This window comes from Branchiostoma lanceolatum, chromosome 1 (genome assembly GCF_035083965.1).
Source record: "Branchiostoma lanceolatum isolate klBraLanc5 chromosome 1, klBraLanc5.hap2, whole genome shotgun sequence".
In the NCBI taxonomy this organism is placed as follows: domain Eukaryota; kingdom Metazoa; phylum Chordata; class Leptocardii; order Amphioxiformes; family Branchiostomatidae; genus Branchiostoma; species Branchiostoma lanceolatum.
The window spans coordinates 8663128-8675455 of NC_089722.1; the positions used below are offsets into that span (position 1 = coordinate 8663128).

The following is a 12328-nucleotide window of genomic DNA, read 5'->3' on the forward strand; positions in this document are numbered from 1 at the left end:
TAAAAGATAAAAAGGAAAAGAGATGGGAAGATGAAGAGTACGTACATTTCACTTTTGGTTTCAGTAAAAGTAGTTTGTCGTGATTCGTAGTTTAACAAGACGCTTTAGAGAAGCGAGAAGAAATGTATGTTATCCTTTTTTTTAATACAAAATCTGATCTCCTAGCTTTTTAAAAGTGCCATCCTTACGTTCATCCACGTCCCTTCAGTTCCCTTTCTGTAATCCCATTCTGTAAGATATTGCAAAACCCCTTTATAAGCCCCAGGCGTCTTCTCAAGATGGGTACACATGTATTTCATGGTTGGAACGAGAAAACATTTCTGGGGCCTCCCTTCGGAATCCAGGAACAAAGTGCTACCGCTGTCCTGTGTATGGTACCCCTGTCTCACGGCAATTTGATTTGTTTTCCCTCCATTGACACCGTAAATAAATTAGCGTCGTCTGCGGTTGCCCCGGTAACGTGGGGAGGGAGGGCGCAGCTAACATTACTGTAACATGTAACGTTAGCCGGACCAGTAGAGTTGCTCATGTGTAGGGGGATCAAGGAGAAGTAAAACTCTTGGTGGTAGTATGTGCCATATTCTATACGTACATGTATGTGTTTACGTGTATCTTTGTATGTAATACTATACATTTTTTAGGAGAGACAGCTTGTGCAAATAGGAGGATCCTAATGCAGCATACCATCGAGGATACTTGCTGGCGTATACCCACATATGCGAGAGCGCGGGCAAACTTCTTAAACGACTATCTACTTGTGTTTTGAATAACAACCAAATACATATTCAACCAAATGTTATACATTGTACAATGTCCTTATTTACACTGAGAGTACCCATACTTCCTTTCCGTTATGGACGTCATATAATTTCTTTGTTTATTGTGTCCGAGGTCGCCTTCCGAAATTAACTGTTCCCATCGGTGCAACCTTCAACCAATGAGGTTCCATTTCACAGAACTTGACCCAGAAGTAGGAAAATTATGCGGAGAGCACAAACCTTCGCCAAGGTGGTACTACGATTCTACTACACTGGTATCTGTAAGCTGCAGTTGAGAGGGAAGCCGCTAGAGAATCCGGTTGCCTTATCCGATAGGCTTACGTTTTCCTATTCATCAACCAACCAACGTTAACTATGGTGAGAATACATCCATTCTGTCCAGGCCCTGCATTCTGTCTGTAGTAAGAGCCGGTAGAAAGGATGCCGATTTCACAGTGTTCTGTCGGAATGTCTCCAGTAACGGTCTCAGGGCCTGATGACGTCACCGTCCGTCCAGCTGTTACAGTCAGGACTGTTCCACAAAATCTCAAGGGGAAAAGTGCTGATCAAAATTTCTGCGAAGGAAAAACTTCTGGTATTTTATCTAATCAAAGAGGTTTCGAATGCAAATATCATATGTTAATTTTCGTATGTTTGTCCTAGGCACTTTGCACATTTTAATGCTTGTTCTTATTCTATAATGTTGCATACGTCTCTGGGGAAAAAGCGGCTATGAACGCTAGGACCATCCAGTCTGGATGATGGGTATTAGATATATGTTTGGCCTCCACTTAAACGTAGAAACGTTAATGTGATCAACTGAACGCTCACGTAAAATCCCCGCCAAAGCCCTCAGAAAAGTCAGAGAAGTTTACGTCGTACATTTAAGACCTTGTGAAAGTTTGAAACGCCCACACCGTAAATGCGCGTGTGAAAAAAAGGCAAACCGCGGAAGTTAAGATTGAAAAGTCTAATTTTCTCCTTTTGTCAGAAAGCTTCTACGGAGCTTTAAGCCCGTTAGGAAGAATGTTGCCAATTGTAAAATTAGAATTGTTGTGCTTTTACAAGCGACTTCGACCTCTAAATTCCGTGTGACCATCTCGTAGAGTTAATCCGTCTAAAAAGACTCAGATGTCGCTGAAGTTTTGTCTGGCCCATAAAATCAGCCAAGTGCCACAGCAATCATTCATCTCCTTCTTATAGATATTACGAGATGAACAAGCAGAACGACATTTCACGTCGTTAATGTCATTTTGTGCGGTTAACCTAAACGTAAGTTAGTGAGTGTAAAAAAAGCGATACAACTGATACAAGTCAAAACGCCATTCTTTAACGAGGTTTCTCCACTTTAATTCGTAGACTCCACAGACTTACAGTTCGACCGCAAGTAACCCCCACAAAGAAAAGATTGGGGAATGCTGCCGACAAATCAATTTGACCACAGACATTGTTCACTGCGTTTGGTTGTTGAGCCCTTGCACATTTAGCGAAAGCGCCACTTGTCGGCAACAAACAGTACTGCAGGTCAAGTTTCCCCGATACTGTTGAGCAAACCAAGCACCATGTCCATGTCGTGCTCATGCGGGTTAACGATGTGGGCCCTGCGGCTGGATATGCGCAGTTGGTGTGCGAGCTCGTAGAAGCCCTTGTCGCCTGACAGCACGGTGAAGGGCACTTCTTTGGGCAGCCTTTCGTCCAGTTTACCGGCCTGGGGTGAGGGGGTGACAGAAAGAAGATACAGGTTTGTCTGTGACTACCTCTACATAAAGTGGCTCTACATACCTGACATAAGCAGCACAATGTGAATACTTTTTGGTGGTTCGTTTTAGATAATTTTCTCCCTTCACGCATGAAGAATCCTATCTATATGTATTGACCACCTGTACACATAGACAACATGCATTATGTTATCGGTCCCCTGAGCAGTCTCCTCGGTCAGTTTTGGCTGAATGGTATACGGGTATGAACAGTCTCTATAGATGCACAGAATGAGCCATCTAGAAAGGTCTAGACTTCACATTTTTTTCATACACGATTATATAATTAACTCATAAAAAAAACAGAATTAAGCCAAATGTCTGATGTGCATTTCATTCCACCAGACTTTCCGCATATCGGTTGATACCACCTAAAGCTAGACCATGGGCTACTATTATGTCAAAGGAGCATAGATGATAATTACGTGTGTGTGTAGAGTTTGCAGACCCATACGTGCATGCGGATGACCTATCCACTGATAACATGCAACCAACTGCTACTCACGTGCACACAGATGGCGAAATCCGCCGCGTCCTTCCACCTGCCGCACGACGGGTGCATGTAGAAGCAACCGTTCTGCTGGAGAGCGGTCAGTGCGCTGCAGTTCTTAGGCTCTCGCCAGGTGGTGCAACCACCTGCAAACCCGTACACGAATGAACCACTGCCAAAAGAAGAGTATGATTGGTTCACATTTGACCACGAATTGCGCTCAACGGTGTTACATGAAAGTGTCATTCTGTTCCAAATGTTACGATTAGGTACTGATAAGGTATAAGTAGTATGTTAACCATGATTAGAGTGACATAGTACTAACATAGTTTTCAAATCCTTTGCGAGTCACCTTGGTAGCTCGTGTGGCAATTTCTGGAAAAAGTGACTCCAGTTGTCCAAGTCCACGAAGATGACGTGTGTGACGTCATCCGGAGGGAGGGGAGGGGCTGTCACGTGACTTGGTCCATCCAATTGCGATAGGTCCGTGAGCGAAGGGAAACTATTCCTGCAACTGTTGGGTCCAACATCTTTCGGGAAATCTGTAGGTCGCAGAACCAATTAGTAATTACTCTTACATCCAATACTAGAGCGATAATGTAATAGTGTGCACATGTCGCCATCGGTAAAGCACTTTTATTTTGATATCAGTATAACGATGACATCTCTTGTTCTTGTATTCTTTTGCTCTTTGTTGTAGTTTGTAAGTTAGGCATCCTAACATTTGCTCGGATATAGCACTTTTTTCACTTTTAAGTTGCCGTCGCGTTGTGAATAAGTAAATCAACAAAAAGGAACACCATCCACGTGCAATTTAGTGGGAATTATCATAATTACTTGCTAGTTTGTTCATGCTAGTGATAACCATCATGCATCTTTAAGTCTGAATGTCCTAATGATTAACGCTCTGACTCTCCTTGAGGATGAGCCAATGCTGCAGTCCTATATACATTATTGTATACTACCTGTCCGTTCACTGTTAGGATCTTCATGGTCGCTTTGTAGTCTCGTCCGTTTAGATTCTGTAGAGTTGCTACACTCCGACGACTTCCGTTTCCGTTTGCCTTTGCCTTTCTTGGTGCCGCCTTTTTTCTTGGCCTTGGAAGACTGTTTTTCCCTCGTGTTGGGTCTGATGATTGCCAAAAAGAAGACTAATTCAATTGTTATTGTTGTTGTTTTTATTGTGTTGAACTTATCTTTCAACTATGATAGAATACATTTTATTCAGAAAAGTTTCGGACTAGCCCCGTCAAGTTGTAGTGGAGCATGCTGCTAATCTTTTATCAGACTGACTAGTATAGCAACGTGGTTTGTTCTAGAACAATACAGTCTCAAAGTTAAAAGACGCATGATTATGACGTCCACCCTGTCAGTAGCCTGGTATCCAAACCTATTATAGCTGCCCGGCCTCTTTATTTCGTCATTTGCGAAGAGACACGTCAGCCTAAAATAGGTTTGGATACCACTCTACCCTACCAATATGGCAGCGGCTCTCTTGTATTAATACGTTGTGACGTCGACCTCACGTAAGGACACTCGGGGGTTTTTTTCACCGAAAATTAAACATTGGTGTTCTCACGGTGAATGTGTCCCCTTCGTGTCTGATGGTTTTTCAGTCTGCTGGTTTCTGAGCCTTTTCCTCCCCCTGAGGCGTCCGGTGAACAAGCTCGAGTCTGATGCTGACCTGAGGGTTTCCGTGGCAACGGCTACGTCATCAGACTCAGACTCATTTTCCTGCAACTCTCTGGAATTATGGGGAATTAAAGTGTGAACGCATTATGCTTATGTTTTAAGAAATTCCCATAGACGAGATGAAATGTTGCAAAGCATGTAGTGTCTTTTCCTACCATATATTTGATTCTTGGTCCTCTCAATGAGCTTTGAAATGGATAAAGCTACCAGGGGTGGTTCTCTCCCTTACAACACTTCGAATCCAAATTGTGTGTGCATGTCAATAGAAAGGGTGCGTGTGTGTGTGTGGGGGGGGTGCTAATGGCCAGGTAAAAGTTTTTTCCACCGTCTTTGCTTACCTGAGCTTCCGTCGGTGCCGTTTGCCCATCCAGTGTTGATAGGCTGAGGTGAAGGTGTTGGGCACACTGACTCCACAAACCCGGCAGTACTGTAGGTTGGGGTCATGGCGGGTCACAGGGTCACTTGATGTCCCCGCATGCTGACCAGGGGATGTCTCGTCTTGTTGTGAAGGGGCGGGGGTCTGTTTGTCAAACGGAGAGAAAATCACATGCAGACGACTACTCAACAATGTGCACTATCAAATTTTACAACAACTTAGTGTTGTTCATTCATGCATCTTACAAAAGGCATTTCATTTTCACAGGCTTCAAACATTGCCACGCATTGCTTAGGACGTTTCAAAACTCATCAACAAGTAGACGACGTGGAAGAAGATGTCTATATAGAATGGATGCTCACCGACGAACGGTCAGTAGATTCACTGGAAGAAAATCCAGCAATGGACGCGTTCATCTTGGAACCACCGCCGCCCATTATACATAGTGGTTTAAGACGTCATTGACCCTAGTTCATTGCCCTTGTCCTTGAACTTCTTAAGTCGTAAGGAGGTTCACGTTTCTTGCATTCGTTGTGGAGGAGACGATGTGGTCGCCATGGGGACATGCGGTTTGTGGTGCACTGAATCATGGGAACTATTGTTCGTTGTTCTCGAACTAGCCATTTATCTGGCGACACCATGTTAATGACGACACACAAAATATGTGCATCAGAACACAGTACAACATTAACAATGAGGAAATACCACAATAAAGTTCTTTGCTTTAATGCTTTGGACACATATTTGTCAAGATGATGATCAGCTGATATAATCTATGCACGCGAGGACTTATTTGGATTACCAATGAGAATGAGATACGTCACTCGAGAAGGTTAACATCATTTTAATTGACGAAGATATGAGATCGTGGATCTCTACTCTTTTTTGTCAAGTCGGATTTACCTGTCATGTTTTTGTGTGTGTTGCTAGTGGTAACGTTAGACTACAGTGAATGGAATATCTTACCGTGGAAACTGCTCCTCGTTTTTCATGAGTAACAATATTCATCTTGGGGAATAACTTCTAGTTCTTTTATCATAAAGTCCCTCACGTCTACACATACCAAGGAGATTTAAGGTTCCGGTTCGGAATTGTTTTGACCAAGGACCTAAGTAGTGCGTGAAGATAAGACGCAAATCCTAGGTTTTCTCGTTAGTTTTGGCTCCCGATTTTTCGGCTATCGCTATAGCAGTGCGTTATCTTTTATATTTCCTGAAAAACCCGATCTTCGTAGCGTTTTACGGTTTCCGAGGTTTGGTCGTCCGCGGGTACTTCCTGGTATTAGTGCGCGATGACGGTAACGCGGCTTTGTCGCCTGATTACCCGAATCGTGCGTTCTATGTGCGTTTTGCGTGGTTTCGCACCATCGGGGATTGCGGAAAACGTATCCTCACGATTTTTTTCATTTTTCCTAATTGCACAGACAGAATGATGACCTTTATTTCCATATCAGTCATTATCCTGGGAAAACTTTTATTTTCCTTCCAGCGGCCTTGGAAGAATGCCCTAAAAATAGCAGTTTTGGGGATGAAAATTGCTTTTAGTGACGGTTTTCACTAAAAATGACGTTTCTACAGAAAATATCAAATTCGTCTGTCGTTCGAAGATAAGTCACCCCTATCCATCAGAAACATTGAATCGGCCGAAAAGGGATGTTTGGAAAAGCGCTATTGCCTTTCTGGGAACGAGTCAGGTCGGCCCCGAATTAAAAAAAAAAACTCCGAACCGAGACCATACATATAGATATGTCATACGTTTTTCAACACCCCTTGCAGAAATGGTACGTCCCATGTGCTGGTTGATTGGTCTGAATTGGACTCTCCTCAATGGGATTTTAGATAAGACTGTACATATAATACGTCTGGATCCAGCACACAGCAGGTATATAGTTCGCCCGGCGAGTCTGGGAGCTCTAAAACGGCATTTTCAGCAACAATGCTGCCGGCTGGTAACTGTGCGAATTATAGAGATCTGCCGATGTTCCCAGGTTACCGAGCAAAGTGATAGGGTAGATGTTTTGGCAAAAAATATACTTGAAAAGTCTCTGGCGATTTTGATATTCGCCAACCTCCTGGTTATCAAGAAATTCGGTTGAAGTTTTTTCGACAGTGTGGCTCCCCTTTAAAAAAGGCGCCTGAGTATGGGCACAGAAGGTGTCTGGGTACAGCATCATATCATCCAAGATGCAACCGTTGTTTCCTTGTGTGTTCTAGCTGAAGACGATTCCGAACTGGACATGGATCCTGAGTATGTACCGCCAACATCGACTGTGAGTACAAAACGTCCAAATTGTTACTTCAGGAATCATTAATCAGTTAAGTGTTCCATCTTTGTTTTAAGACCATCACTACTTCCTTCGAAAGTTCGAGCGTACAATAGTTATATCGTTTCCTCAAACTTTTTTCATTCTGTAACAACATTTAGATCGAAGCGCGACACAATAGGCGAAGAAGTGAAAGAGATGTACATGTTTAGAAGTTATGCACACATTTCTACACCACGGATACCCTAAAAGATCAGAACTATCTGGTGAACCCCAAAGCTTTAAATACACATGTGTTGTTCCTCTTTTGTATCTGTATAATCGGCATAACCGCCCCTCGGCGTACAACAAGTACAGAAAGGTTACTTAAAATGATTACACGATTTTGGAGGATTGTCTTTCAAATCTAACATTCTATATCTGTTTTTATATTGCCTGTACCGTTTATAAGTCAAACTAAAAATTGGGTGGACCTGGCGGTCCCAATATTTGACAAATATTTTGTACTACCTACATACATATGGCAATTCACCAAAGACCAATCATTCAGCTTTTATGATATCCTGTAAAAAATTAAAAAATCTCAACAAAACCGATAAAATGCAGCCTAGTTACATTTATGCAAGATTTAGGGCAGACACATTACAATACCACCATAATCAAATTGTCTTATTTTTTTCAGAAAGGAAAATCAATATGAATACATGGATTGGTCTAAATCGAACTAGTCAGACTAATATGACTCTCCTCGGATTATTCATACAAGAACTGAAAACAACAACAACATCATATCAGAACCGGGACAAGCTGTGACTAGAAGTATAGATATGGCCGAAGTGGTTTTTGAAACTGTTTTTATAGAAGAGGGCCTCTTGTAGCCAGACATACATGTATATTCATAGACAAAATATTCCATTTTGGGGTATTGATATATTTGTATTGATATTTTTCTGAAGGCTGGATAAGAAAGGCTGTATTGAGATTAAGCGAATTATAAAAAAGATACCGATGAAGTTTGTTCCTAACACAACAGCTGTCTCTTATATACAGTCCATCATTAGGATTTTGTTAAAAGTTGAAATGCAAGGCCATTTTCTCACAAATTTGTTATCATATTTGATACGTGACAGTACGATGTAGAACATGCTTTCAGAAAGCGTGAAAATTGCAAAAACATATTGAAATGTATATCCTCTATGTATGTCTTCACATTGCCGCCACGAATGAACCAACATTTATTGATGTTACAACAGGATGACGACGTAACGCCAGTGAGCGACATCAGCGATTTACAGGAAGACGAGACATCGTCCGGAACTGCGGAATTCGTCTTCGGCCAGGCTGATAATGATGATGATCCCCTCACCGAGTCATGTTCTCTCAGCAGATGTAACAAAGATGATGACAACGACAGTGTTGGTGGCATTCTCACAGATACTGGTGCTGCGGCTGAGATCGCACCGACCGTAAACATCACACAAGCCGATACTATGCCGTACACCGTTGCGTACTTGTGCCAGGATCACATGGCGTGTATGACGACAAATTCAGAAGAGACCGAAGCGAAGAAATCCTACGGAAAAGAGAAATCGTCTTCAAACAGCAACAATGATGTCTCAGACTGTGATGAATCCGACAATGATACTGACACTGTCGAAAATGACGGTAACGCACAGAACATTCGATATCATCCAAATGTACTGTATCCACATACGATATGCCTGAAAAATGACCGCGTCCAGAATCAGATGTACACGCAAAAGGCCTTGAATCCCACCTCGATTAACTCTCAAAACCCCAATACGATGTACGCACAGAATGGCCCAAACTGTAACCCGGCGTACCAGCCAAATGTCCGCAACCCTAATCCGATGTACGCTCCGAATGTTAACCCCGAACTTGATGAATTAACCTCAACAGAGCCAGAGATAGCTCCAACATCATTAACAACTGCTACATCGTCAGGAATTGTTGAAGCAACGGCTGAAGATCTCCCCTCCGATGTGGCATCCGGGGATGCTGCAAACGGTATGGCACAAGCCAGTCCGGATCCTGAAACTGAGGAACCAGCCTCCTGGCAAGCAGACATTGCACAGCCATACGCTGTTAAATATCAGTCTGCCGACGACGATGACATGGCTACAGAGAGCAATGGAACAGGGAACGGACAGACGCTATGTGTCGACATTAAACCGTATGCTGTTAGATATGGGGATGATGATGACCTGCCATCTAAAAGAAAAGTCACTGATAACAAGCAAACGCAAGATGTCAGCCCTGACAATGTCGACATTACACCGTACGCTGCTGCATATATGGGTCAGGAGGACGTGGTTTCAGAAGGCAACAATGACACCTTGACCATTGCAGCAGGATGTAGCTCCTCCATGGGTGCTACCAATGCTTCTGCCGTTCTGGGAGGCCACAGTGAAGTGCGAGACGTCAGAAATCAAGCACCTCAGGCACCGGTGTACATGCCGAACGGTCCCCAGCAAGACACTTGTGGTAAGACTGTATATCTTATGAGCAATTCTCTTCTCTACGCTGCCTTATATTTAGATAATTGAGACCTATCAAGTAAAACAAAGATGTTCACTGATTCGAATAGCATCATTTTCAAGTCTTTACGCGAAATCTTATGGTTGATTTTCTTTTTACGAGTTAAAAGTTGTTCACAAAGACAGTACTAACACTGTACCTTTTCAATACCGATTTGTCTTACTTTCTTTATTAATATTTTATCATTTCGATTGATTTCTTCCTTTTGATGGTTTTAAGTGTGTTATGAAAAATGCTTTTCACAGGGTGTAAATATCGATGGGAGTACATCGCTATCCTAACAGCTATTGTCCTGTTGTCATTGGTCCTCTTTGGAGGTTTAACATGGGTATTCATCGACAACAGCACGCGGGATACTCAAATGGTACGCTTTCGTTTACGTTCTCGTTTTGGCTCTCGCTGATGATCTTTGACTGCAAAAAGTTTCTTTCCTTGACCCAGAAATGTTCTTATAGGTCATTCCAGTGACATCTTTATGGGTATATTCAGAAATATTAGGTACAGCAACTAACTGAAGACATAATTTCCCATTAACAGACATCGACATTGGAACCAACCCATACCTCGGATCACCCTGTATGCTGCAGCTCTGGAAGGGCGACAACGCCTGGCCGTACGTTAAAGGTGGGAGACAATGCTTTAGAAAAGTTTCTTTGCTTTTCAGTCATACTTCCGATCTCCTGTTGGTTTCTAGAATCACTGATTACGGACTGTTAACGTTTCTCTATATGCCATTTACCATCCCGAAGCGATGCCAGGTACTTTACGCCAATATCATCATTATCAACAAATTCAAGTATCAGAAAGTTATTTTTGATCCCTTTGAACTTTTGCATTATACTAACATGGTTCCACTTCGGCAAACTGGTAATAAAACGTCGAAGGATGACGATTCCTTCTAATTTGTTTACTTACTCATTCATTTATTATCTCATCTATAATAGGAAGTGTTGTTACATAAAAACTGAGCTCATTGATACTCTCTTTCAGGTAACGACTGCCAAAGGCTCATTTGGGACAACAGCGCCAACACTATCTATGTCGTCAAACTCACAGGGTAACCTTCTTTAACTTCCTAGTATACGTGTATGTATGAGTGGGGAGGGTGGGGGAAGGAACTGATGTTTAACTGTGACAAATTCTAAGTCTTGAGTTGTCATCGCGACCAAAAAAGTATGATATAACTCAATACTGCAATATTCAAAGATCTATGTTGAGGACGATCGATGATTACGTAGTTCTTTACACAATGAAAAGGTATTTTGTATATATTCTATCATAACAACAGGAAATATGGGACACATGTATAAAGAAGGGGTACTACTATTTCACCACCGACAGTGAGATCATTTCATAAAATAAGTCCCCTTTAAGAATATGAACGTTGCGTTATAAAAACGAGCACATATTAATGAAATAAGAAATGAATTATCCAAACGAGTCTCCACATCTTGCCTCAACAAAAATGCTTTTCTGCTCAAGTCGTCCGATCCATTATTTACCAAAACACTTGTAGAAATGGACTTAATATATTTGCCATTCTACTTATTTTAATGTATTTTGTTTTTCCCCTTGTTACTTATACCCACGTTGTATATCATTGTTTCATTGTGATCTTTTTACTGTAGGTAGCGATGGCAGAAATGAGGAATCAAAGACGATCACCTTCGGTGGAACGGGAAGAGAACCTGGGAAATTTCTAAAAATCTTTGGAGTAGCCGTTTCTGCTGACAACGAGATCTTCCTGCCTGATCTCTTTAACAGCCGAATCCAAGTCTACACCATGGGCGGGGTCCGCCTCCGCCTCTTCCAAACCTTCGTCCCGGGGGAAGGGGCGAGGAAAATGCAACCCAGCGATGTCGCCCTGGACGGAGAGGGACATCTGTGGGTAGTGGGAAAGACGAAGGACAATGTAAAGGTTGTGAAGTACAGTCGCGACGGACAGCCTTTGTCCAAGTTCAACGTCGGAAGTTCTTTATTCTTTCCCAGCATTGCAGTAGACGTGACTTACCAGAAAGTCATCCTGACTAGTTTGAGCGGAGTGTTGGTGTTTCAGCCGAACGGCTCGTTACACCTGAGATTTGGGGAGAAACGAAAGTCGACAGACGTAACCACAGACAGCGAGGGAAACATCCTTCTCACGGTTATGCCAGGCAGTATTCAGGTGTACAATCGCCATGGGGTATACTTGTTTACATTTAGGACATATAGACGAGGTTTGGGAGGACCGGGTTTTCCCCGAGGAATTTGCTTGGACACTTTGGGTCACATCATTGTGACGAATGCGCTGCCAGGGCGGGTTGACATGTACACAAGCCGCGGGGACTTTGTCCGCACTCTCACGGCCGTGGCAAACCCTTGGAGCGTTGCCGTGGGACCGGACGGACAGTTGGTAGTGACCGATTCAAACGATGGTACGGTGACCATCTTTCC

The 12328-nt window shown here is 42.7% G+C and overlaps 1 protein-coding gene across 1 annotated transcript; it reads right to left on the reverse strand.

The window, feature by feature from the left end:
* Nucleotides 1-2083: 2083 nt before the first annotated feature.
* LOC136442145 (uncharacterized) lies at nucleotides 2084-5692 on the reverse strand. The gene is made up of 7 exons (XM_066438847.1): nucleotides 5436-5692; nucleotides 5036-5217; nucleotides 4585-4749; nucleotides 3971-4134; nucleotides 3358-3547; nucleotides 3021-3177; nucleotides 2084-2466 (listed from the first exon to the last, which is right to left on the reverse strand). Exons 1-7 carry the CDS (start codon nucleotides 5508-5510, stop codon nucleotides 2284-2286), a joined length of 1116 nt encoding a protein of 371 aa, XP_066294944.1. The 5' UTR covers nucleotides 5511-5692; the 3' UTR covers nucleotides 2084-2283.
* Between the last annotated feature and the right edge of the window lie 6636 nt (nucleotides 5693-12328).